Source organism: Sinocyclocheilus anshuiensis, unplaced genomic scaffold, assembly GCF_001515605.1.
Source record: "Sinocyclocheilus anshuiensis isolate Anshui unplaced genomic scaffold, SAMN03320099.WGS_v1.1 scaffold842, whole genome shotgun sequence".
NCBI classification, from domain to species: domain Eukaryota; kingdom Metazoa; phylum Chordata; class Actinopteri; order Cypriniformes; family Cyprinidae; genus Sinocyclocheilus; species Sinocyclocheilus anshuiensis.
Genome location: NW_015536509.1, coordinates 414,728 through 442,356, shown reverse-complemented (window position 1 = coordinate 442,356; position 27,629 = coordinate 414,728). Strand labels below are relative to the sequence as shown.

At 38.1% G+C, this 27,629-nt stretch overlaps 1 protein-coding gene across 9 annotated transcripts in view; it reads right to left on the bottom strand.

Moving 5' to 3' along the window:
- LOC107691514 (kinesin-like protein KIF1A) overlaps positions 1-27,094 on the bottom strand; it is a 33,152-nt gene extending 6,058 nt beyond the window's left edge. Inside the window, exons 1-46 of one of the 9 annotated variants that reach the window (XM_016490136.1) lie at positions 26,778-27,094; positions 23,624-23,810; positions 21,522-21,595; positions 21,198-21,377; positions 21,006-21,071; positions 20,747-20,925; positions 20,007-20,118; positions 19,685-19,762; positions 19,527-19,592; positions 19,424-19,441; positions 19,265-19,343; positions 19,036-19,114; positions 18,658-18,800; positions 18,458-18,496; positions 17,169-17,371; positions 16,992-17,071; positions 16,806-16,881; positions 16,641-16,720; positions 14,952-15,142; positions 14,670-14,850; positions 14,333-14,405; positions 14,130-14,223; positions 13,818-13,966; positions 13,520-13,698; positions 12,407-12,544; positions 11,979-12,269; positions 9,885-10,003; positions 9,008-9,093; positions 8,704-8,839; positions 7,507-7,681; positions 7,123-7,213; positions 6,900-7,018; positions 5,668-5,723; positions 5,469-5,577; positions 5,280-5,346; positions 4,187-4,271; positions 3,947-4,052; positions 3,545-3,568; positions 3,288-3,402; positions 2,973-3,106; positions 2,741-2,802; positions 2,488-2,633; positions 2,220-2,405; positions 1,648-1,719; positions 1,243-1,361; positions 972-1,085 (exon numbers count right to left, since the gene is read on the bottom strand). In XM_016490136.1, coding sequence (XP_016345622.1) covers positions 972-1,085; positions 1,243-1,361; positions 1,648-1,719; positions 2,220-2,405; positions 2,488-2,633; positions 2,741-2,802; positions 2,973-3,106; positions 3,288-3,402; positions 3,545-3,568; positions 3,947-4,052; positions 4,187-4,271; positions 5,280-5,346; positions 5,469-5,577; positions 5,668-5,723; positions 6,900-7,018; positions 7,123-7,213; positions 7,507-7,681; positions 8,704-8,839; positions 9,008-9,093; positions 9,885-10,003; positions 11,979-12,269; positions 12,407-12,544; positions 13,520-13,698; positions 13,818-13,966; positions 14,130-14,223; positions 14,333-14,405; positions 14,670-14,850; positions 14,952-15,142; positions 16,641-16,720; positions 16,806-16,881; positions 16,992-17,071; positions 17,169-17,371; positions 18,458-18,496; positions 18,658-18,800; positions 19,036-19,114; positions 19,265-19,343; positions 19,424-19,441; positions 19,527-19,592; positions 19,685-19,762; positions 20,007-20,118; positions 20,747-20,925; positions 21,006-21,071; positions 21,198-21,377; positions 21,522-21,595; positions 23,624-23,729 — 5,075 coding nt within the window. In that variant the 5' untranslated portion in view covers positions 23,730-23,810; positions 26,778-27,094. The remainder of the gene's footprint in view (positions 1-971; positions 1,086-1,242; positions 1,362-1,647; positions 1,720-2,219; positions 2,406-2,487; positions 2,634-2,740; positions 2,803-2,972; positions 3,107-3,287; positions 3,403-3,544; positions 3,569-3,946; positions 4,053-4,186; positions 4,272-5,279; positions 5,347-5,468; positions 5,578-5,667; positions 5,724-6,899; positions 7,019-7,122; positions 7,214-7,506; positions 7,682-8,703; positions 8,840-9,007; positions 9,094-9,884; positions 10,004-11,978; positions 12,270-12,406; positions 12,545-13,519; positions 13,699-13,817; positions 13,967-14,129; positions 14,224-14,332; positions 14,406-14,669; positions 14,851-14,951; positions 15,143-16,640; positions 16,721-16,805; positions 16,882-16,991; positions 17,072-17,168; positions 17,372-18,457; positions 18,497-18,657; positions 18,801-19,035; positions 19,115-19,264; positions 19,344-19,423; positions 19,442-19,526; positions 19,593-19,684; positions 19,763-20,006; positions 20,119-20,746; positions 20,926-21,005; positions 21,072-21,197; positions 21,378-21,521; positions 21,596-23,623; positions 23,811-26,777) is intronic. The other 8 variants (XM_016490155.1, XM_016490201.1, XM_016490146.1 and 5 more) reach the window with 8 other exon arrangements.
- Between the last annotated feature and the right edge of the window lie 535 nt (positions 27,095-27,629).

The window sequence follows — 27,629 nt, the reverse complement described above, 5'->3', positions numbered from 1 at the left end:
ACTCACAGACTGTAAGTACGTTTTCATATTTAAAGAATTTGCCACTGATGATTCAAACGCGACTTTTGAGCAATGTAGCGTAGCGCTTGTTGTTTGTCGTGTCTCCTTTCACAAACGCAGACATGGTTTTATGTTTATGCGGCGCGATGCAACGCAACGCGTAAAAAGACAGTATAAGTCATTATAATCCGTAATTATGTCCCCACTGGATGCAACAAATGCCTCGTTTGTAATGGGTTTTAATGTTTTTGTCTCGTCGCTCCGGCCGGTGTTCTGACAAATAATGCTACTTATCAGATTATGCTACCAACACTGTATTTATCCTACTGTAAGGGTAGGTTTAGGGTTGGGGTAGGTGTACATGTTAATAAAGCCTCACACCTTATTAATATCATGCTGGAAGCAAAATCTGATGGGTAACACTTTTCGCTATAGAATTATGCTACCATCTGTTTTATTGGGAGGTAGCAAAATCTGACAGGGTAGCACAAATCATGAGAACACCGGGACACGGCATCACAGTATGGTAAGGGGCGTAACATTTCCGTCACACGCTTGAGGTATTCAGCCAATCACACGCACTGGATAGCTGGCCAATCAGAGCACAGCTCGCTTTTCAGACCGATGAGCTTTGTAAAAATCGACGCGTTTCAGAAAGGCGGGGCATAGAGAAGAAACAATAATGTACAGTATGTGGAAAATAATGTGTTTTTTGAACCTTAAACCGCATAAACACATTTCATTACACCAAATACACAAAATAATGTTCTTTTTAGCAACATCATATGACCCCTTTAATAGTCTTTTCCATACAACCTTCCCTTCAAAACACACACACACAAACATTTCAATCAAATACACCAAAAAGTTGGATTTTTTTGCTGCCTGCCTGCACAAAGCTTTAGTGTACTTTTAATGTTAAAATTTAGTTGAGGAGGTAAATTTCCGAGACAGAATGTTTTGGTTGCTACCTGACGCGAATCTCCTGGATGTTTGGGATGAAGGTGCAGCTCCTGGGTTTTCTCTCTATAGGGCTGAAGGGGTCGAGATCAGGGCTAGAGGCACCAGAGTTTGCCTCAGCATCTCTGTAAAATCACACAGAACAAGAAAATCCTGTTAGTTGTAAAGTATTTGAGGTGTTCTGAGACTGACTGTATAGGCTGATTCTCAGAGAACTAGTATTAGCCATATTGTTATCATATTAGCAGAGACTCCTGGGTTTTGTGTTGAAAATACACTGACCTGACGTCTGGACTGCCATAGTGCCCATCCACCAGTGACGGACAGGTGGAGGAGGGTGTCAAAGTGCTCAGAGGGGAAGAAGAACTGTCTCTTAAAAGTGATGCAGACATCTCTGACAGCTAAAAAAAAAAGAGCACCACCAGATGATAAAGCTGGCAACACATTAAAAGTGTCTCGTTCATTATATTCCAGAAAATGCCAAGCTTACCCTTAAAGCATCTATTACACTAATCATGCTGCTCTACTCTAAATGAGTGAATGAGCGTGAAAGTGAAATGAAGACAAATTTTTTAAATGGTTAAAGGAAAAAGACTGTTAAATGAGACATAAGAAAGAGAGATCTGGTCTGCATGGGCGAGAGACTGAGGCAAGGTCTGGATGGACACTAGGGCTGTAAAGGCTCACCTTGCTCTCACTGAGACTGCTGCTCACCTGGCTGTACTGCCTGTTGAAGGTGTGCATGAGCAGTCGCACACACTGAAAAGAGAAAAAAAATGTAGGAAAAGGGAATAAAATACATAAAGTAAAAACATAAAGAGTTTTACAACTTCAGAGTGGTAGTTTTCAATTTAGTAAAATAACAGTTAACAGTAATAAAAACTTATGGCTTAATCTCACCAGGACCAAATTTTAACATATGGACATCGTGATTTGAAAAACTAAATGTGTCTCTATTAACTTCACACAGAATCTGAAAGAATATATTGCAATGATTCTGTTTTTTTTCTATTAAAATGCCAGTCTTATTTATTTATTGTTGTACGGCAAACAATTCTTTGAGGTATCTGAATATTTTTTAGAATGGAGTTTAAGTAAATAAATAAGAAAACATAATCGGTCTGAATATTGAGCCTTGTGGTACTCTATATATATATATATATATATACGCACACTTTTGTTTGGTTTAGTCAAAGTGGACTTGGTGGGAATAGCCTATCAGTGTCATGTTATGTGAATATAAAGCAGCAGACATTCACCTTGGCAGCCAGCTCCCTCTGCCTCTCGTTGGGACTGTCCAGACACAGACTGACTACTGGGTTGATCATGGGGCTGGAGGCCTTTGGTGAATCCATCAGGTCTTTGCCACAGAAAGAGTCCTGTCCCAGCAGTAGAGATGCTTCCAGCTTCTCTCTCAGCAGAAGGTAATGCCTGGTCTTCTCCACCTGTAAGCAAACACAGACCTCACAGTCATTTACTTGAATGAAAACAAAAAGCCCTTAAACATTCAGATGGACCATATTTTACCTCTTGTAGGAGGCTAAGTTTCTCCAGCTCCCACTGGTGGTCCAGGATGAGGCTGTCGCTGCGGGGCCTCCAACCCGCAAGGTTCTCCTCTCCGCGCACATATGCCACTGAGGTGTCCAGCACCCGTCTGCGCCTTCTTTGCATACCTGCACCATCATGGCAGAACAACAAAATGAATCAAACAAAAGGGTTAAATGTGCATATTTATGTGATAAAAACATAACTTAACTGTACATAACTGTACATAACTTACCAGGGCTTCCAATGTCAGCCAAATGGCAGAGGCTTAATTCATACACTCCAGTCACACGGTTACTGAGACACGAAAGACCAATTAACCATTTAACTCCACTATTACGATGATAATCCAAATTAAAAACTGTTTTTAGATATCAGTTTTGAGCATTAAAGCGTGGAAATAGTGCATTGATTAACTCAAAATCAATTTACTTGACTGCAAAAAAAGGCCAGCAAACTTTCCTCACCTCTCAGAGGGCCTAAAGGCACCAGTGCTGAAAAGGTTTCGAATGGAGCGACATGCAGGAAGTTTAGCATCTCTGGAGTAGAACACCATGCAAAAGTCCTTAGTGATGACAGTGGGCTGAGTGCAGTTCTCCATCTAAACATTACAGCAACGAGTTAGTTGAACATAGCATAATCAAATTCAGAGCTAAACTACTGACTGTGTAGTCTGAATTTACTGTTACTTGTGTTGATACTTCATTTTATTAGTTCCAATATCTCCCACATCGATTAAATGTCATAATCTGATCACTTTAGTTTGAAAGAGTCTTCCTCACCTCAAGATAGGCGGAGAGGGTGATGTAAATTTTCTCTCTATATGGAGTGACACGGTTCAGCAGGAGGGAGTTGTGCATGGAGCTGTCCCATGCGGCCTCAAAGCGGTAAAATGTCCTGAAAAGTTGCAAACAGCTTTGAGAATTATATCACTGCTTATATTTTTCTTTATTTGTACAAGTTTGAAAACTAATGGTGGGTTACAACAAACAAACAATAAATAAATAAAAAATACTGTATGCTTAAGGATATAGCATACCTATGGTCAATTCCCAATGACACTCTGACAGGACACAAAGAAATTAACATGTTAGTGAATTAAAATTTTGTTAACATACTAATTTCAATTATGTCATTAAATAATCAGAATATTAAGAATAAAATTTAATTTAAATACATCTATGTGAATTAGTTATGAGTTGTTAGCACACATTTTAATTCATATTAAGAGTAATTGATTACTATACATTAATTAATTGACCTTATATACATAATATATACATAATACAAATCATTTTAATAAACAGAATTCATGTAAACACTTTGTTATTGCTAACATTGCTATTTTATTATGACACAATAGTCATATTGCAAATAGCAAAAACAGCTTGTAAAAGCATTCTGTTATTGAGAGGTACTGGAGGAAGGATCATTGGTGTACCTGTCATCATAAGATGGTCGTATGTAGCCTGAAGACAGGATGTTGAGGGACAGGATGTTGGGGTCGATGATAGTCTCATCCGCCTCGGGTGTGTTACGGATACGCCCTAAAAAAGAACAAAAGAAATGCTGAGTCATCTGAAACTCTGCCTGACATCTCCATTTGTCCTCTATGCCAGTAGTGCTTAATGTGATGGATAAAAAAATTTTAAAAGAAAAAAATAGCACAGCATTTTCTAACCTATGACGAGCTCTTTAACCTCCTTCCACTCAATATCATTGCCGGTTTCATGGGCAATAGTCACTGTAATTCTCCTTTGGATGCCCTGCAGAAAATATGAAAAATCCTCCATTTTTATCTCAATCTACAAAACTGTTAAAAACATTGGGGTCTGTAAAAACTTTTTTCACAGAAATTAATACTTTTATTCAGCAAGGAAATATTAAAGTAATCAGAAGTGTCAGTAAAGATATTTATAATGTTACAAACTTTTAAAAAGTAGTGTAAATAAAATATCATCTGTACTAGGCATGGGCCGGTATGAGATTTTGACGGTATGATAACCTTAAGCAAAAATATCACGGTTTCACGGTATCACAATATTGTTGTTACAGCTCTAAAATGTGTTAATTTGAAATGTCTGGGTAAAAAAAAAACAACTGAACACAATATATTTTGAGCAACATACAGAATATTTGGAAAAGTAGTATTTGTTTATTTTTTCTTTTATTTGTTTCTGAAATGTGGGCTGTCCTGCAGCTTTTGATGTATTCACCCCAAATCCCAAATCAATATTGAGGATTTTCTTCCAATAGTTCGTGCATCATGAACAGTGAGTGATCTACAGTATTTTTCTTTGTGCGTCCGTCTTCAGCGTCTCTGGCCTGTGTTAACGGGCGTTTACAGACTTCATATTTTCACATAAACGACATTTGGAAAATTATATGCTTTGCAACGCAGTTTGTGCAAGTCCAGAAAAGAGATCGGCTGCAATAAAACAATAAAACGATTGCCGATCACGTAAGTTCCAGAGGAAGCTCCTTCGGCCGTCATACACACACGTGACTGACCGCTCGCTCGCACCAACAGGAGAGGGAGGGGGCGTTTTACTCTCTACACTACACTCAACCTGAGAGATTCCTACACTTTCAGTCTTTGAGGAGACATGAAAAACAGCGCATACCGCAGGAACGGTATAACGGAAAATATTAGCGGTTTTGAAACCGTGAAATTTTCAAATCACGGTATACCTTGAAACAGGTAATCGGCCCATGCCTAATCTGTACTACCATTAAAGGGGTTAATAGGGACAGAAAGATGGATTCATGTTTACCTGGTGCAACAGGAATGTACCATGGCAGGGCATTCCACCCCTGTGATCAACAACAGCTGGGATGTAGCTAAAAAAAAAAGTACACAAACAGGTACAAGGGTTATATTATATATGAATAACCTACCATACATATAGGATTCAATGAATAACTAGGAACTGATATACCAAAATGTGTTTTCAGATACTCACTCTCCATTGGCCTCCAGCTCACAGATCTCAAAGAATGCCATAAGGTCATATTTGCAGTGACAGGGGCCAGCAGTGGAGCGTGTCAGCGTGTTCAGTTTAGTGGCGGGCACTGGGGAGAGACAAGAGGTAGAGTTCAGACACAGACAGACCACAAGTACTGTATGTACTGGTCAAGAAATGAGACAAAACATCACCCTACCTGGCTTTGACAAAGGCATAACTCTAGGGAACTGCCTTCTTGTTGGACGTAAGGAACTATAGGGAGGGAGGGAACATTTTATTTGACATTTTAGGTGACTAAAAAGTAGGGGTGCTCCGATCAGGATTTTTAAGGCCGATCACCGATCGCCGCTCACAGAAAGCAGTATCTGCCGATACCGATCACCAATACCGATCTTTTTAAAGCCTTCTTTTTTATCATTTATAACTATTTATAGTGATACTCCAATCAGGATTTTTAGACATTTATTCAGGGCCTGAATTTCATTTTTGAAAATGGGGGGGAATTCCCCTCTTAGGTGTCTCTTGTGAGAGGGAAAGTAGCACAGACTGTGCTTTCACACAGGAGTCCGCTACGTGTAATTACTACATTTTTGTGTCAATCCATGTTCATATTTACTGCAAAAATGCGCTGTTACTTTAATTCAGTGCTTGCAGTGCAGCAAAAATAGACTCGGTGCTGAAACCATCTCTGCACTGCTACAGATGCACCGCTCGTGGAACGCACTGCAGGACAGCAACGGTGTGCAGTGTGCGCGCTTTATTAATCCGTTAACATGAGCGTGGAAAAAATATGCACCACATACGCACTGCAAACGGAGTAATGTGAACCTGCCATTATGTGTGTGCGCTGCGAGTGTGGGTGTGCATGAGCGCACGGTCTCCAGGAGAGCGCGCGAGCGCTGAATGGTTAAACACTGGCAAGAATTAAAAAGTAATGCAATTTATAAACTTTAGTGACGATGTGACACTGCCTCGATTGTGCAAGTGACAATTCATGTGTCAACTGTGCAGCGTGCAGCTCACTTATTGACAGACGTGATGTGGTGATTTGAAGACATTTGCGTATTTTGAGAGAGCGCGTGCGTGGTCATTTACTCTCGTTGTTTGTGAAATTACGTCTCACACAATGTTTTCAAATTACTTTATAAGTTATCTAAGTTATCTGAGTATCTAAGTTATCTGAGTACCTCACCTTCAGCATTATAATTATTTCACCCACACCGGACAGAGACTGAGACGGTGCCGCTGCATGTCGTGCCAAACCTCTCACGGCAGCGTCATCAGCTTGAGATCTTTTTTTGAGATCGGCCTTTTTAGAGACCGCCGATCAATCATCCCAACGTGATTATCGGCCGATAATGATCAGTAGCCGATCAATCGGAGCATCCCTAAAAAGTATTATAATAATAAAAATCTAAAGTTGCTCACCTAATTAAGTCCTTGCAGAGAAGAGGGAAAGGCTGTTTCTGGTAGTGGCCGAACACCTCAAAAACGATTGGCTGACTCTTGATGTATTCCACGAAAGACTTGGTGACCTCCACGGTTATCTGCAATAGTAGCAAACCGCACAAATTATTTATGTTTGATTTATTTCTAACATCTCAAACATGGTTGAATTACTTCATTAATAAATGGCACAAAGGTTGATTACATTTTGTACATGGTAGAATCCCAGTGGAGGCCCTCGGCCTGTATTCTTTAATGGCTCAGTGGAAAATGCCTCGTCATGCCTGTGAATAAAGCTGGAAAAAGACACAGGACAGCTGAGATGAGATTGCATCAGATGTCTTATGAGCATCCTGGATGAGTGTTTGCAGAAGCGTCATTCAAACTGAGGGGGCACATTGTTTTTGAGCATGGTTTTTTTTGTTAGTTTGTTTTGCAAAAAAAGTGTTTGTCTAAACCACTGTGTCTGAAATTTGTACGTAATGTGCAGAAGTATTTGCCTTTCAAACCCTAAAATCTGTCAGATGTACAGCACAGTTTCTTTTATGGAAAATCCTGATAAATCTATGGATGTGATACATCTACTCACTTGAACTGGCAGAAGATATCTGCATACTCAGCAGAGATGCTGGAGGCCTGAAGCACTGTGACCCTGAAGGTGAAATTGCTGCCGATATTCAAGTGCTGGAGTGATATTTCCTGAGTCACATCAAGAGGACATTCCAGACCACCCTTCAGAGGACTGTTAGGAACATCAGGAGAGGCTAGATGCAGCAATGCATGAGAAAACAGTTAAGATTAGAATACAAATACTGTCTGACTCTTATCTTGTGTAAGTTACTTATATTACTATTAACAACTACAACTAACAACTAAACGGTAAAAATATCACAGTATGATTATTGGGCATATTATTTTATGTTCTGGCATGTATAAATCTATTATAATGTATTGTGCAAAATTTATATCAATCACTTAAATAAATGAGGCCACCAGTAATGTTTTTTTTTAAAGGGGTCACATGATGCGATTTCAAGTTTTCCTTTCTCTTTGGAGTGTTACAAGCTGTTTGTGAATAGATAAGATCCCTAAAGTTGCAAAGACTAAAGTCTCAAACCCAAAGAGATATTCTTTATAAAAGTTAAGACTCGTCCACGCCCTCCTAAAACGCCTCGTTCAAACACGCCCCACATGTCTACGTCACGATGTGGGATTCTTTATAAAAGTTAAGAGTCAGCCACACCTACCTAAAACGGCTCGTTCTAACACACCCCCACATGTCTACGTTACTATGTGGGAAGATTTGCATAACGCCACCCAAATTTTCACGCAAAGAAAGAAGGCGTAACTTTATTGTTGCTGCCACCGCCGCCGCGGCCATGTTGTGAAGACGCTGTGTGTTTCGTTGGCGAAAGCAAAAATACTTTGTTTGGCCTTCCAAAAGAGGACACGACTAGAAATCAGTGGTTAAGTTATATTTACAACACTGTTCCAGAACAGTTCAAACCAAATATTCAGATGTGTGCAGCGCATTTTATGGAGGACTGTTTCCTCATCCTGGGATAGTAGACTGGCTGTTCTGACTCACAGTCTGTAAGTACGTTTTCATATTTAAATATTCGTCAACAATATTGCATTATACATTTAATTATAGTCATCGTCACATGACCAGCATTTACGTTGCGTCTCGTTTTCGTCACGTGATAAAGGTTCGTTGACGACGATATTTAGTCATAATTTTCGTTGACGAAAGCAACACTACATATGACCCCTTTAAACATATTACCTGCACAGGTGTTGTTGTTGACCTCATCAGCACTGAGGCCCATCTCTGAGTTTTGTCCTTCTCCTTCTACGATTCGCAGCTCCTCTTGAGATGTATTTGTGTGAGACATCCCACCGGTGCATGATTCTGTATGGAACTAAGCAGAGAGAAAAACAATTCTTGATGGTGTCTCACCTTCTATGAAAACAATTTAATACCTAAAAATCCAAAGCCCAACTCCACTTCAGAGATAATAACTGTGAGAATGAATTTGCCAAGCAGAAAAAAAAAGAATCAGTTACATTAAATGAGTAACACAACCAACCTTCTCAAACTGTTGATCCTCAAATGAGATCTTGGCAGTTCCTGATTGTCTTACACCTGAGCCATAATCAGGAGCCTCTTCATCAGCTGTGACAATAAATTAAAGATTATGGCAACAATGTAATATTTAATCCTATTTCTGTCAGGACCACTATCGTCAAAATGATAGATACTTAGCATAAAGTTTGGTTTGGCGGTATGGTTCTGTTCTGGGCAAAAAACTCCCTGCCCATCCATGCAGCCTGTCATGAATGAGCAGGGAGAGCAGCAATAATAACCCCCCTAGGGTTAACAGAACAGAACAAGGCAGATATCATTAATGTACTTAATGATATTTAAGTGTAACACTTTATTCAAGATAAAGGAGTCTGATTAGCAAGGAATATCAGAAAGCCAAGTCCTGACTGTGGCGAAAGGAGGAGCTGGGGATGGAGGAGGGTAATTTGCTCCTGAGCAAGCTGAAAAGCTGCTGAATAATACTGAATAGAGCTTATATAGGAATGCCGCGATTGGTGTCGTATTCTTATAGGTAGATGTGATCAGCTGAGAATCAGCTGATGCAAGCTTGACTCACATGACCTGCCAGAACTAACGCTAACGCTTAATTTATGCTTGCATACTCAAAACAATTCTAAACATTATCAGAGGAAGGAAGGAAACAAATAAATACATACATACAAACATACATACATACATATTTCATTCATAAAAAACAAGAGAATTTACCAATGAAATATATAAAACATAGTCGGTCTAAATACTGAGCCTTGTGGTACACCTATACTGTTATTAAAAAAAGTCAAACAATACTTCAGTTAAATTGCTAATTGGAATCTGCTCAAACTAGGTTTGTGAAAGCATCATGAAGATGAACTTACCTGATATGGCTTGTACTGCCACACGGAGGAACCCCTTGACCTCGCCTTTCTCACTCACAATGGCCACACGGTGCACTAATGGCACAGGGTACAGCAGATTACTCAGATACACAAATGCCCTATGGGAGAAGAAGGAGAGGATGATGGGAAAAAGGAGGAGAGTCAAAGAAAGAAGAGGGATTTGAGACAGTTGATGGGGTGAAAAAAGAAGAAAAAGTGTTAACATGAATGGAAAAAGAAGTTTAAATGGGAAAAATGTCAGTGAAGATCAACTCAGCCACACTGCCACTAGACAACACAACATCTTACACAAAAAAGCAACCAAACAAGAAGCTGCTCCAGCGAAAGCCAAAAAGTCCCAATTTGTTGCTGGACGAAGCTTGACAGGCCGGGTTCAAGAGTGGCAGGAGGTGTGGCCAGAGGGGAGGAGCTTTCAACAAGATTGGTGAGGCGCAAATACAGCATGCTCAGATAAACAAAATGTTTAGTGAGAAAATAAACTCCAAATTTGGCTTGTTGGGCCAGATGCAAACTGGAAAGCAAAAAATTGAAATGACATTAACATACATGAATTTAACCTCCATCAACTTAAAAGAGAAATCAAAGTCAACACATGTCACAAATCTTGTATGTTGCATGTGCGCAGGGAAGTGAGAGTGTGGGTGCCAATCCAAAACTGTGATACAAATTTTAGCTCTGGCATGCCTGATTGAGACTGCTGTAGTCGAAACCAGCTCTTTCATTTTGAGCGCTGCAGCTTTTCAGACAAAACAATCAGCTGATTTATACCGATCACAGAAACAACGGAATTCTGCAGAGGATGCTAATTTCATTTCAGTGAAGAACAGACAAAAATGTATTATGCTGCCATACAATGCTGTATCTTTCAAAACATTGCAGAATTGACGTGACTGGCATTCACAACACTATTAATTTTGTCCTGTAGAGCCACCCATGTTCAAATGCCTCCAAATGCCTAAAGTTGCCCTATGTAACAATATACATCCATTAGGAATCTATGTCACCAGTGGTCTACTGTGTTTCACAGTCAGTATCTTGACATTGCTATTCATTTTGTTCAGCTTCCTCTCATTCAGTTACTGAAAACCTCAGATACCACTGAAATGGTCCCTTTCAACACTGTATGCAACAATATAAGATTATCAATGCATAAGAAAAAAGATAAAAGCTTTGTTGTCTTAGAAGTAAAACACATCTTAAACATGCAGAAAGAGGCATTAAAACTGCCTTCAGATCAGGTGAACAGTTTCACACTTTCAAAGTCAAATGTTGTAAGACAGACCATAAAGAAATATATATATTTTGTAATATTTTATTTATTATATTATATTTACATTGACATATTAGGATAGCATCATTCTTTATTCATCTATGTATTTATAATTAAAATCTAAATTTGTGTTATCGTTATTATTAATACATGTACTATATACTTTATTATATTTACATTGACAATGGAATGTCATCAACATTTATTTATTTGTTTGTTTGCTTGTTTGTTTATTAAAATCCAAATTATTATTATTATTATTATTATTATCAAATGTATTGTATTTTATTATATTTGTTTTGACAAAACAGAACAGCATCAAAATGTATTTATTGTTAAAATTCAAATAATAATAATAATTGATTATTATTATTATTATTGTAATAAATGTACTACATTTATTATATTTCATTTAATTGTATTCACATTGACATAATAGAATGGCATTAAAAATTTATTTATAAAAAAAAAACTAAGATCCAAATCATTCTTATTCTAATTAATAATAATAAATGCCATCCAAGAAAATGACAGTATAATGTAGAACACTAGAAGAAAAAATATGGCAGTAATGCTTGTTTAGCAAGAAATTCATTTTTACCTGTTTTACCTGAAAACATGAGAATACATTTAGGAACTGACCAAAATGATCTTTATCTTTGCAAAATATATTCTTCCCCCTGTCTGTGATGTTCATTTATTTGGTGTCCTGTTAGGAAGTTCTAGTAACAGTCCCTGTTGTCTGTGTCTCAGTGTGAAAGAGCTAGTTTCCTCTGACAGCATGCTCCTGAAACCTCACCAACCTTCCCACTAAACTGAACAGAGGCCAGCGGTCGTAAAAGGGGTCCTGGCCATCGCTGACACCTGGGCAGTGCTCCTCCACACCATCCTCCTCCTCTCTCCCAAGCTCTGAGCCAGGGTCCTCCATAAAGATCTCATCATCCAGGTCATCCAACTCCTCCTCCTCCACCTCGACTTTTCCATAATGCCGCTCATCAGCGAGCTCGGTTATGTCAGAGTCAGGGTCAGAGAGGGTGGGGGAGAGGGTAAGGTCACTCATGCGCTCGCTCATGCACGTGTTGAGAATGGGAGTGCTGGTGCAGCCGAAAACACGGGAACTGGGTTAGTACAACACCACACACGCACACGCCGTTTCCAGTCATGTACAGTGGGAATACCAGCATCCACTCAGCACTTTAAAGCATACAAATTTAACTGGTCAATTACTCACCGACCAACCAGACGGAACCATGGAAAGCGGTCATAGAAGGGGTCACCGCCGGACATCATATGATTACAGTCCTCGACTGCAGTACTGGGCACCTCTGCTGCTCGGTCATACATTTCTCTCATCAAATCCAGTCTTTGTCTGCTGAGACAAAAGTAATGCATCAACAAAACATACTCTGTAATGTTATATGCAATGTTCTATTTATATGCTCACTTTTTAAGCATAAACCAAAAACGAAAAGGTGGCTAACATTCATTAAACCCCAATAGCTTTAGCCTATTAGCTTTGAGATCATCAACATGCTGGTCTACTCCTAAAGGGTGAAATTAACAGCTACATGCATTTAAAATGTACAATATTTGTCTTCTAGGAACAGAAAAAAAATATTAATGATTCATTCTACACATAGTGCATCCAGATTTTTGTCTCTTTAGAATAAGAATGAACTACCTACAGTAATACCACCTGCCTCTGATTAGCAATACCAAATAGTCATGACTGTGACATAAATTTAAGTCTATTTGGCCATTATTCAAGGGTATAAGCATTGATAGAGTAGAAAATATGATCTTGTTCATTTTACAGTACCTGAATTAATCCCTTTTTAGTTTGAAATTAGTGTTGAGGGTGTAAACAAGCTACATGCTCATCATAATTTAAAATAGTTCAACTACAGTCAAGCTACTCAGTTAAAAAGTTAATTAGACACTACTAGAGTAGCTACAAACAAAATGTATGTAACAAAGATTTTTAATAGGACAATCTCTTTTTAGCAATCAGATATATAATTTAAACGGCAAAATTATGTTGGTGTGAAAACAATGAGGGTTGTTGAATTGGTTTGTGAATAATTTATTTACATGAACCGTCTGACCTAACAATTCACTAAAATTGATCAGACTTCCCAATGCAACATATGAGACAGACATTCATATGACATTGATGCAGCATTTTTTTCATGTTACACCACTTCTGATGTAAAAAGTAGCATATTACCGGAAAAGTGACACCATTTTGAAAGTAGCTGAGCTATAACTCGTCATGCATAACTACAGGGCTAGACTCATCTTGTGGGCATTATGTGCATATTGTGTATGTTTAATCTCACTGTACCTGAGTTTGTCCAGTGTCCAGTAGTGTGTGGCACCATTTTTCTGGTCCTGAACCTCTACTGCTACGATGGTGCGAGGGAACAGCCTTTTCTCCCTATCTTTGGCTATGCTGGGGGGCAAGAGGTCAGGGGGCAGCGGGGAGTACAGTGTGTCCGTTAGTAGTACAAACTGAAACTGAACCTGCAAAGAAAAAAGGGAACAATTTATAGATTTTTATCCATTTATACTCATTTTTGAGATTTCATCTTATCTAAAAATAACTTTTTTTATTAAGCTGACCTAAAATTATTTCAGTGTACCTTTTTCTTTAGCTCCACACTAATGGCATTAGCTTCCTTGAGGAAAATTGCATTTCCCCAGAGCAAGTCTCTGAGAGAGGTGAACTGATAGAATCGCCATTTCCGGAAAGCCCAGAGGGCCAGTTCTGTCTCTTGCTTTGTCCACGGCACTGCAGGACCAAAATATGAACCCATTTCAAATGAGATGTCTCAGAAACAACTAAGCACTTACAACACATGTTTTAAGAACATGAAATCGAATGCTAATTTGATTATGCATTCGATACGGATTAGATCATACAGTACCTATGTGGTTTAAACTGCATTACCCACCTTCCTCTTCTGGTTCCTCCTCTTCCTCTGTGGTTTCTGGGTAATATCTTGAGTTGACCTGCCTCTGAAGAGCTTCCAGCTTACTCTCATAGTCCTAAATGAAAAATCAATGTTAAATTTGGATTTTATTGCCAGCTTCTTCAAGTTTCTACCTCTTAAAGACAAATTAAGCTCTTACTAGCGACTAGTCTAAAAGGACTTACTAGTCTCTGCTGTTCCAGAAGGTTGCTTGCTTCTTCTCTCTCCTTGCGGTACTGGTCCTCCAGCTCCTGTAACCTGTAAATGATGTGAGCATCAGAGTAAAGCCGCAAAAACTAGATATTGTAGCTGATACTAATCATAGGCTGGTTGATTTGCTGGTTTTAGCCAGTTGATCTGGTTCCCAGAGTGGTTTACATATCTAGATCAGTCATGAAACTCTACCTTGCTCCACATTTAAATAGTCTGTTTCAGGGTTCACTGTAGGTGGTGCTGGAGCATGTTATCAGAGCTGAAACCCTCCACCTCCACCTATCTAGATTTGCTATGAGATATATGTACCTTTGCTCCATCTCTTGTTTCATATCAATGCCTTGTTTTTCCAGTAGTTCTCCTTGGGCAAAGGCCCAGTCCACTGGCTCCACAGGTGTGTCTGCACATGGGGTTCTCTCCCTCTCTTGCCGTGCTTGCTCAGGGTCATTGAAACGGAACACGTGGCTCTTGCCCATAATGATGCGGTTACCTAAGATAGATAACAGACAGGGTCAAAACGTCTTACAGGCACTAAAAAAAAAGTTGTTCAACAGACCGGGCATGTTTTTGCCTATAAACTGAAGAAGTTACCTGATCTGAGAACAGTGGGCTCTGTCACTCTCTTCCCGTTAACGTAAGTCTCTGCTCCCTCACAGGGCTCCAGGACCACCGTACCCTCTCCTGAGACATTTGCGCTACTTGTAAAGATACAGTGTTCATCTTTAATGAAGTGGCCGCTCAGGACAATATCCTGCCGACTGATGGCATCCTCCCGGCCGACCCTGCCGGAAAACATGGAGGCCATATGTCAGAATAAAGGGGAAAAAATATGAAAAATGTAACAAAAAAATGTAATAATTTTTTAAGCCAATATTAACATTATCTAATATTATAACACTTTTTTTGTGTATTATTTTGAAAAGATCATTAGTTAATGGTTAGTCATATAGTTAGAAATGTTTAATTTTTGAAATGATAAAAATGTATAACACTTTACAATAAGGTATAATTTGTTATCATTAGTTAATTTATTAAAGCTGCAGTCCGTAAGTTTTGCCTCTTTGTCGCCATTTCTGTTTGAAAACCTGCAATTGCAGCTGTGTACGGAATTATCTTCCTTGCGTGGGTTGTGAGTCGGCACGGCTGCAGCGCGGATGAATCTAATGTTTTGAGGAGTATGTGTGGCAGTCAGTCAATGCACCGGTGTGGATATTTACTGTAGTTCGCAATCACAGATTCTAGCCTACGTCTTGGAATATATGACCCAAATAAGAATTTTGTCATCTGAACAAGTAACAAGTCTGCCACGTTTGTTCTGACCAACTGAGGAAAAAAAGCATTACAATAAATCGAGCTACCAATGGCAATTTAATCTAAAGATCGGTTAGCTCATATAACATCAAACCATTCAAATGATTATTATTGTTATACTTTATTCTCAAATTATTGTTAACAACATCAGCATTGCCTATAGTGTGTAGTAGCGTGTAGATTTCAATTTCAGTACAGTCTAACCTCTAATTGTCATACCGTTTGAATTTCATATTAAGAAATTATTTTAACCCAAAAAGCAAATTATGCTCCTTCGAACTGGTTGTCTTTAAAATACAAGGCTATCTGTAATCAGAAGCACATTTAAAACTGGAATATAATTTAATTTAATTCACATGTGTTTCATAAACACATAATCCTTTCTGGATTACAATTCGCCATCAAAATGATACATTTAATTATTCTGGCTGCTGTGAGAAAAGGCTATAAACGATCGGCCAACTGCAGGATCCTCACATGCGATAGCCTAGTAGCCGGGACAACTTCTTTATGTTTACAGATGTGACGTAATGACGCAGAGGCATGCTCGAATTTCCCGCGAAAACTTACCCGTACCACTCAAATTAGAAAACATTATTATAAGCTAACCGTTGTGAACCGGGCTAAAGTAAGGCGATAGTTTTGAACACTGGCTGGTTATGTACTTGCTCAAATATTGATTTCGGCTAATTTTTAACCAAAAAAAGTTACGGACTGCAGCTTTAATTAAACAAACAATGAGCAATATGTTTTTACAACATTAGTTAATAAAAATGTTAACATATACAACTTTTGATCTTAAAATGTATTAGAAAATGTTGAGATCAACATTAATAAATGCTGTAGTATTTAATGCAAAGTACTGTTCATTGTTAGTTCATGTTAACTAACACACACCCTGCAATGTCTTTGTGAACCCCCAGTGGTCCATGGTTGAAAATACTGGGTGTAAATAAACAACATTCTTACTTGGTGATTCCATCTTTAATGTAGTACAACAAGCATTCAGACATCAGTGGATCTTCATTGAGGTTGACCAGGTGAGGTGTCTGAAAGTCAAATCATAAGGAAGTGCTGATTGAAGCATAAGACTTTCACTAGCTTAATTTTAGAAAACATATATGATCTTCTAACCTTCTTTGGTGAAAAGACTCCAACAGTTCCTCCATCTTCCCTCATCGCCACACCCATTTCAGCCAAAAGTGCCTCCCTGATGAAAATAGAAGATTTTTACTTTTACTTATTGATTTATTTTTGTTTCACACAAAACTTGAATTTCAGACACATTTCAAGATAAAATTCCTCTTAGGGGTCTCCAACCTTTCCATTCTAATTGCCTCTGTGCGACGAAGCTTCTCTTCCCAAGTTTCATTGAGTTCTGCGATTATCTTCTCAGTTTCCTAGTTGGAAAAGAGGTCGGACATTAAGAAGATCAGCTCTGGCCCTTATTACTTTATCAAACCATCCATCCAGTCATCCCATCAGCCTCTCTCTCACCTTCAGCCTCTCAATGGCTTCCTCGCTTCCCGGGCTGAACATGATCCGGTCATGCAGGCTGCTGATGGAGCCAGCTCGGCTGGACAGGGCAGAGAGGGAAGGCGAGGGACTCATCCCTGTCATGGCATTGGTCACTGTGGAGAAATCACCCCTTTGATTGACAGCCTGGATGCTACTGAGATTAGTCTTGTAACTGGACAAGTCTGGGCAACACGTGGGAACAGGTTGGAGAGTCAAAGGATAAAGTTGTGGTAAGAGAGAAAAGGAAAATCATGGAAACAGAAAAGAAGGGGAAGGAGGAAGAGTAGAAAGTGTCAAACATAAAGCTGAAAAGCTAATTAAAAAGGTTATAAAGCTGCAGGGCGCAGGGCAGACGGCATCAATTTGAGGAATTCAGACGCTGTTGTGTGTTTTTATTTTTTCAAGTAAATCAGAACAGCAAAAATTATTATTCATGGATTTTTCTCTCATGCCTCAAATTCATTGGACCATGCTTGAGATAATGAGCATGGAGATGAACTGAACACTCAATGTAATACTGATCTGTGACTACACAGACCGCATAGATGACCACATGCCTGTGCTTCACATAGAGGCAAATCTCAAGCAAAACCTCTAGAGCGCCTTTGGACCATCAGAGCAGTGGTGTCCAATAACTGTGTTGCCTGTCAGACTAATTAGGTTTATTTAAACTGATTAGTTGAAACTGCACAGCATGGACTTTGGTGGTCCAGAGATTCCTGCTTTGGCCATCGCAGGGGTCGGCAACATTAGAAAGGGTCAATATTGGCACACACGTAAAAAGGACAGAGGATTTACTGTATGATTGTTATATGATTGTAATATTCTTTAACTATTTATTATAAAATGTTGAGGTCAGATTCCAAAATTAACACTCATCAAGCAAATAAGAGTAAAAATAAGAGTACTCTGGAGAGTAAATGTTGATATGTGACGTGAACGATTCCAATTAAAGATTAATGAATAAGAAAAATCATGATGTATCAGACAGCGCAGCGCAAACCAAAAACTGATCCAATGCAATAGTGAGACACCCAAATAAATGTCTGTCCTGTGAGTTACACAGTCCTGTTCACAGTGCTGTATGGGTGACACACTTTGGCACTGCTTTTTAATTTTTAAGTTTTATTACCAATATAAAGCTTCTATGAACAGATTTGTAAATACTGTAAATAAACAGACTGCATTTCATGTATAAAAAAAAGAAGGAAAAATAAGTTGCCGACCCCTGGTTTATCATAAGCTGTGAAGCCTTTAAAAATACACACATTTGAGAGCAGATATCCCAGGAGCCTGTGCCCGATATGCTGAGAAAAACAGAGAGAGAAGACAAATCCTTCAGACACATTTCTAGAGCTGCTTTACTCATAATATCTCCTGGCAGCATTTGAATCTGAGAGGAAATCTGTCATTTTAAGCGGAGTGAAACGTTGTAGCTGCTCAGTTTGAAGCGTATCAGGTGACTCACTCTCAATGATGTCTCCAAGACCCTGAGCATAGAGCAGATCCTTCAGACGTGCCACCTCTTCCTTCAGTTCACGCACCAGGCGGTTGTTGGGGTCTTCATTGATGACAGCGTTGCAGCGGATCTGCTTGGCTCGGTCAGCGTACCTGTGACAGTGATATTGCTATTAACTATCCAAAACCGTTTCAGAATGTGCCAAATAATTCAGCATTCAGAACATTACCTGCTGAGGCTAATAGCATCTAATGACAGATAAATTCTTCATAGCTAATGCATAGCCATTAACATACAAAAACAGCTTTTAGTGTTACTGTATTTTAATGACTGTAGGTTATTGGTTTAAAATACACTAATGCCTTTATGGCATCAGGTGGTTCTTACCTGAGCGTGCCGAGCGTCTCATCATAGTTAATATCAGCAGGGCTTAGAGCTGCTACCATAGCAGTGCGCGAGTTTCCTCCTGATAAATGATAAATGATAACCTTCAGGAATCTTTTTAATGTCTTGGGACCATACCACAGTTAAACTGACCACATTGACTGCAATATGCAATGCTTTGAGTGATGGAGAGCAATGATACTGTATGTGCATGGTGCATAAAGCCTCATACCGAGGTTTTCCCTCAGCAGCCATGTCAGAACTGAATCTCTGTATGGAATAAAGCTCTCCACTTTCTTCTTCTTCTTGTTCTGTAGGGAGAACAGAAGTTGTGTCAATTGTCAAATCAATAAATGCTTGATAATAAAAGAACAATTAAACTGATCCTTACCTTGTTTGGTGCAGAGTCCTACAAAACAACAATATTTTTTAATGTTTACCATTTTTTACTTTTCTTTTAAGAACTTTTATATGTAAACTGAGATAATTCTTACCATCTCAGCCAGAGCAGAGATAACTTTGCCTAGTGTTGTTAAAGATTTGTTGATATTGGCTCCCTCCTAGAAAAACAACAAAGCACGCACATTTATATGATGCATTCATCTGAAATGACAAATTGTCATGAAACTCTGTTGAACTCAAAGTGACCCACCTTGAGTCTAGTGCCTTTAGCGCCAGTAGAATCAGCCCTCTCACTCCCTGCCAAGTCTACCAAGCTGATTTTGCTGACCTGTTTGCAAATGGAAATGTTTTGTCTAAGAACGGTAAAGCGCTCTAATGCACAAACCAGCAACTTCAGCCTCTGTCAAACTGCCAACATCCATCAGTGATGTTCGAAATGCAGAGTATCACCTACTTTTGCATTCTAGTCTATTTCTGAAGAGGCAGTCACATTTTCTCATATAGAACAATACTAAACTTTGCCATAATATGTGGAGACCTGGTGGGAAAGGCTGAAGGAGAGGATGCGGTACCTTTTCAGACGTGTTGTCTGTGCCACTATCATGTCGTTTCTGTGTGAAGATGATGTTGAACACAGCATGGGAGCGGCTGCTGGTCTCATTCATGTTGGTGGCCGCCACAGTCCTGATAACAAAAAAGCGATGCAGTGGTGAATAATTTGATTTCAGTTACATACATAAATACGTTATCTTACCCAAAAAGTAAAAATGTATGCTTCATTTTAGATTAATGCAATTTTCCCATAATTTCCATTCCCTCAAAATTATGTGCAGAGATACATACACTGTTGTTCAAAAGTTTGGGGTCAGTACGATTTTTTTTTAAAGAAAGTCATACCTTTATTTAGTTAGGACACATTAAATTTATTAAAAGTAACAGTTTATAATGTTACAAAAGATTTATATTTCAAATAAATGCTGTTCTTTTGACCTTTCTATTCATCAAAGAATTCTATAAACAACATTGTAGTTTCTACAAAGCTGCACTATTATTTTCAACATTGAAAATAATAATTTTTCTTGAGTGCCAAATCAGCATATTAGAATAATTTCTGAAGGATCATGTGACACTAAAGACTGGAGTATTGAGTGCTGAAAAAATATATTAAAATACTTATTTTAAATTGTAATAATATTTCACAGTATTACTGTTTTTATTCTATTTATAAGGGACTTTCTAAACATTTTCAAAATCTTAACAACCCCAAACATTTGAAATGGTAGTGTAATCTATACTCATAAATTTGTGTCACCTTGCTTTGTTTCCAGAGTCCATCAGGTCCTGTATGTCATTGTAGGAAGTAACGGCCAGTTTTGATAGGTCCTCCACATACGGTCCCATCAGAGGATGCTCTCGCACACGCAGATTCCCTTTGTTCTTTGGGTTCAGAAGGTCCCGCACACGCTCACAGTAGATCTCCATGTAACTGACCTGAAAAAACAACAACATTTTCAATTGCTATACTGATTCTACGGTAAGAACGCAATTTATGATGCAGGTGCTGCTCTTACCTCAACCGAGTATGACATGCTGTTGTCATTATTGGCACTGATCTTGGTAAACAGGTCCTCACATAGCTGTCACAGTTAGATTCAGCATTATGAATGTGTTAGCTCAAACGTGGCAGCATCTAAGCTACAGTATTTGCTACAATATCAAAGACAGCGATAATGTCAATTACAGATGGTATTATAGTGTACTACCAATGGGATGATGCCTTCTTGGTCTTTCTCTTGCTTGCCCATCATGGTATATGACTTTCCTGCCCCAGTTTGCCCATAGGCAAAGATACAGACGTTATATCCCTCGAAAGCATGCAGAAGCATTTCCTCCCCTATGTCTTTAAAAACCTGCTTTTGGCATGCATAATTCACATCTTCTGGCTGTTGAAGACAGAAATGCACAAAGCACAAAAATAAATAATCATAAATGTCTCAATAACAGCCATCATGATCACAGAAGAATTCAAAATAGCAGCAGGGAGTTTTGTAAGAGGCAGATTCACCAGTTAATATCAAGAAACTCACCGTTGTATGTGACCAATAGGAATAGTCAAAGTTGAAGCTTTTGCTCTCCTTCGGCAGTTTTGGGTTTATAATTGCTAGAAAACAAAGAGAACATGTCAATAAGAATAAATATACAATCTAATGGAGAAAACAACAAACTAAATAAAACTATTTCCAGCCTCATCATTCAATTTCAATTATGCTCAGACCTGAAGTTTGGTAAAAGATGATACTAAAAACTTCATGATGAGGACAGAGGTACTTCACTATTTATGTATTTATACCGTTCAAAACTTTGGGTTTAATAAGATTACAAAAATGACAGTAAAGGCATTTATAATAGTACAATGATTTCTTTTAAAAATAAATAGTGTTCTTTTGAACTTTAAACCTTTAAAAAACATGTCTTACTGTTTCCACAAAAATATTAAGCAGCACAACTGTTTTAAATATTGATGATGATAATAATAAATGTTTCTTGGGCATCAAATCAGCATATTAAAATGATTTCTAAAGGATCATTTGACACTGAAGCCTGGAGTAATAGCTGCTGAAAATATAGCTTTGCCACCACAAGAAATAAATTAGATTTTAAAATATACTAAAATAGAAAGCAGTTCAGTTAGATTATAATAATATTTCACAATATTATTGTATTACTGTATTTTTCATCATAAGAGAAGTCTTTTAAAAACGTTTAAATGGCACTCTATACTATGGGTTAAATGCAGAGCACTAATTCCTAGTATGGGTAACCATACTTGGCCACATGTCATTTCACTTTCACTTTCGTACTATAACAAGTCTCAGTTAGCTTAATGCAGTACACCTAGCACACCTGAATTATAATTTTGTTTTTTTATATAAAGAAAACAAGCAGCAAATGAATAGAGTGCAAGTCTAAAAGGGACAAGTGTTTTTTTATTTTTTTAAGAATAGAATTAGACTAGAGAGTGCTAGAGTTAGAGGGTCAAATAAAGATGGAACAGATGTGTTTTTAGCCGATTCTTGAAGATGGCTAAGGACTCAGCTGCTTGGATTGAGAATAAACAAACTGAAATAAACAAATTAATTACATTTTAATTATAATAATAAATTGTATACCATTTATATAAATTAAATGAAGACCTGAATGTCTGTTTATTTATCCACAAAAGCCATGTTCAAAAAAGACAAAAATATCATAACAGTATTTTCTGCACTGTCAATATACCATAAGGTCATATATGTGCATGTTGGCATGTTTCAGGACAGATGAGTCTAAGGAAGCGTGAATCATGCCATCCCTGGGGTTCTGGGAATGAGGTCATGAACCTCCCTGCATCTTTTCACCGGCACAAAGCTGTGCAGTGTGTCTGACCTCACACTCTGCATCATCTGACTCTGTTTTCCCACTCACGCTGCAGGCAGAACAACAGGGCAGTTTTTGGAGCTGCTCTAGAAATGGGGGCTTGAAATGCCACAGAATTCATGGCATGAAATGGACCTTGTTTCTGAACATGTCCAAGTCTTTTGCTAAAGGCACGTGAAATGAACATTTACCAGTGATAAATATTTTTACTGTCCATGTTTTCCATTATTTTAATTAAAATATATTATAAAAATGTTGTGACAAAGAAATTATTTTGCTATTTTTCTTGCATAATAGTGACAAACAATTGTCAGATGAACAAACCAGTCTGCATCTTTAAGCGAAACTTCAAAAATATGCTTCTCATATTTTTGTCTTGATGGATAAATGCAACAATATTGCACACCATTTTTATAGTTTGACTTCTTTTATTTATTAAATATTTTTGTACAACTACTGAAAAACTTTGAGAACAAATGTACAGTAAATCTGAAGTCAACAAATAGTCAGGTGGTGACAGATTGCACACCTCACCAATTAAAAAACCTTTACCGAAAAAACTAAAGCATGACCCCTTTGACATTTTCAAACCTGTAAGCCTAGAAATGCACTAATATTCTCTCTCATGGGGGTACTGATGAGAGACCATGAATAAATATTTCATTACAGTCATAAATTATTCCTACAGCACAGTGACAATCCTCTCTTACTCAGATGAGTTCAAATAACCACTGACAGCAAGTGAAAATATGCGTTTTGAAAGAACACTCACTGGTAGTGTTGCCTGACATTTGGATGATACACTTGCTCTCTTTTCCAATCTCTCGTGAATTGAAGGGACGGACCCTCACGGCTACTTTCACCGAGGCACCTGCCATGGTGTCTGATTGCTGGAGCTCTGCTACTGCACAGGATCTGATGGGACGAAGCCCAGCCAGGAATCAGAGGCCACCTGCCAGCTGAAGAAAGAAACGCAGACATGCTACTGTATGTGCTGGAATATCAAAAGAATATGTGTTATTTTACTTCACTATAGAATTAAGAGTCAGTAAAGATACAGTTAGGCAATTAGAATAACAAAACACCATGTTTCATCAACAATCAACTCTTCTTTTGAAAAACAAGACTAGAAATGTGTTAAGGCCTACTCTTTATATTTAGTACCTTAGCAATTCACTTCAAGAGATAATTAAAGAAAATCCCCATAAATCTGTTCAGGCGATTGTACTGGCTAAGTTACACCACTGATAATTTAATTTAGGTAATGGAGTTCTCTGAGATCCAGACCATGACTCATCAGGACTTTTATCACATTCAGTAATTACTGTGCATCAGATATGGCTATGTGAACTTGTAAAACTATATGTAGCGAAACAGACTTACAAATGGGTTTAGGATTCATATGTGCAGATTTATTAAAAGAACAAACAAACAGCTTGTTCAAATCAGAATCCAAGAGCAAGGTCAGCCAGCTGGCAAAATTCAGGCCAATTCAAGGCATGCAGACACACTAACACTACTCGTATTGTAGATATCTTCATACCAAATTAAGAGCTCTGATAACCGATCCAAAACCAGGTACAATATCAGAAAACTGTTGGAAACACCGCAACAATTAAAAAATTACGGATTTTCTTGTTTCCAATATACTTACTAAATCCATATCACAGATTACAACAAAGCAATATCATTTCATTCATAAATTAATAAGTAAATTCACATTCTCATGGCCCCTGGGATTCTTTGTAATAAATAATGTTTCATTATATGGGTTTCAACCATACATTGATTGTGATTATTTATAAATATGGGAATTGCACTGTATCTGTATGCAATTATCATAACAGCATCTTAAAAATAAACTCTGGGTCAGTGACATTTCATTTCAACAACTCTGAACAAAAGATTATGACATCCAACATAACCCATTTAATAACTATCCAACTGTGGATATCGTAATCCATTTAAAATAACTGACAAAAAAGAAAAGAAATGGAAGTGGGTCAAGTTTTATGTCAATTCTTTGATACTGCAAAATATCATGCAACTTCATGGTTTTAATAATGATGATGGATTAGAAAAACTGTCCTAGTTTCTTCTTTTCTAAAAAGCATATCAACAAATTTACTTAAGGTGCCATGAGGAATAAAAATGATTTAGAAATGATTTGGAAAAAAGACAACATATATGTGACCCTGGACCACAAAACCAGTCTTAAGTCGCTGGGGTATATTTTTAGCAATAGCCAAAAAAAACATTGTATGGGTCAAAATTATAAATTGTTCTTTTATGCCAAAAATCATTAGGATATTAAGTAAATATCATGTTCCATGAAGATATTTTGTAAATTTCTTACCGTAAATATATCAAAACTTAATTTTTGATTAGTAATATGCATTGCTAAGAACTTCATTTGGACAGCTTTAAAGGTGATTTTCTCAATATTTAGATTTTTTTGCACCCTCAGATTTCAGATTTTCATATAGTTGTATCTATATATATATCTATGTATATATCTATATAAAGACTAGGCTAAGGGCCATCCTTCGAGCAAAAAAAATGGACCCTTATGACTGGTTTTGTGGTCCAGGGTCACATATAGGCTATTTATTGCAACATTTAATATTGAAAATTCTCCTATTCAATTACACTTTGATTATTTTTCTCCTTAATTTTACTGGCAACTTAATGTGGGATGCCCACCCATAGTGAAATATTCAGAATTAAAAATAGAATGTGGCTATTAATAACAAGCTGTGGATTAATTTGTACAGCATTTGTCCATACACTAACTCTATCCAGAAAAAGACTAGGCTAAGTGCCATCCTTCGAGCAGAAAATCATAGTTATGTTTGTACACAATACGGAGCAAATGTTATTTACCACATATGGCCCTCTACTGAAAATGGCTGACGGTCAGAGCAGTCATGCAGCTGTGATGGACGCGCATTTGCCAGCAAAACAAACGCAATGAAGCCGTTTTAACGGTCATTAAGCAAACCAATTATGCAAAACAAGGTTATCATATATAAACATGTACCCCATCTGTTTATATTTAGAGCTGCGTCTGCGTAGATGCTGAGATGCGGCAGCAACACCCAATATAGCCTATACACTGCTAGCGACGCGACATACAAGATCTCTCCCAATATAATCAACAAAATTATCTACACGATTATAATCGACATCATCTAGTTTACATTGCGATTTTTCAAAGGGTTTCAGCGTATCGCGTCGTTGTAGACTTGAGGTGGTAAAGTGTGACGCGTCTGTTACTATGGCAATATTTTTGTCAGAATCTTTAGTACAGAGCATAATACAGGCAAATATACCGAATTTAATTTCGAATTTCTAATATTAGCTAAATACATCAATCGTTTCCTGATCCGCAAATATTAGTGCGCACTGTATTCATCCTCCCTAACGCATCTAATTAAAAAAGCTACATATATTCATCTTTTCCCTCAGTAATTATCCGTTTAATCTTTCTGGTCTTAGAAATAAAAACATCTGAGTCATGAAAAAGGCCCAGATTTCATGACATGGCCTCACCCTGCACACATAAACAGCATCCTTCATCACCATTGCTAGTTTTAGGACTGACAATGCATGTAAATAAGACTGAATAGCAATTTTACATTAAATGTCTTTTGATATCCAATAATAATAATAATAATAATAAATATAGTTATAGTTATATAAGTCCAAAAACAGTATGATAATACAAAATCAAATTTAAATAAACATCTCCTTCAAGATCTTTTCCATTTTTTCTTATTCTTTTCTATTTCAACAGCCTCTATGTGGCTTTCGGTACAGGACTACAGGGGAATAGTGCACCACCCTCCTTATTCTCATAAGAGACATGAAAAACAATGGTTTAAAAACACATAAATCACACAAACAATAATCAAGATCTCACATACCTGATTCCCGATGACAATATCCTGTTGAGATTGCGGACAGCAGTGGGCTATTCCATCAAGTCTGCTATCATCCGCCGTCTTCTTCCTCACCCAGTTGTTTTATTTTTTCCTATAGGCTCTCAGCCTCTCCCTTGCTCAGCAACATCAATGCAGGTGGAGCCCCCCCTGGCAAGATCATCAGACTGAGGGAGTCTGGTTTTGCAGGGCCTGGTACGCAGTGGTGCGTCAGGAAGCTGAGGGAGGGGTTAATTATTGCGGGAATGCGCTGAGAGACTGTGTTTCTTCAGCGCAAAATGGCTCTTACGGCGGAGCCAAGGATGATGATCAGCCGTGAGTCGCTGATGACATCATCAGTGTGGGAGCTAGAGGCATGGATGCAGCACGGGGAGAGAGAGGGAGAGGGAGAGGGAGAGAGAGGGAGAGAGAGAGAGAGAGAGAGAGAGAGAGAGATCAGATCTGGGCCAAACCCATACAGGTAGCATTTCAGATCATCTAAAAAGTATGTGCTAATTGTCACGGTGCACACACATGAGGAATGAGGAGACGCTGGAGAATACTTTACCATGACTTTATTTTCAGGAACCAAGGGAGACGAACTCAGGAAGACGTTTAACAGCGGACCGAGAACTTGGGACTGGGAACACTATTTATACACACACAGGAGGAGGGGAAGAGAGAGAAAGAGAGAGAGGGAGAGAGAGAGAGGAAGGGTGTGACAACAGCATCACAGGACAGTCAAAAGACCACGGTTTACGGATTTGCTTCCGTGTCCTCGAATATAAACCACAGTGTTAAAAGCACAAAGAGCTCATTTTAAATTCTAAGCTCAGCCGGTAAGGTTTGTGTCTCAGT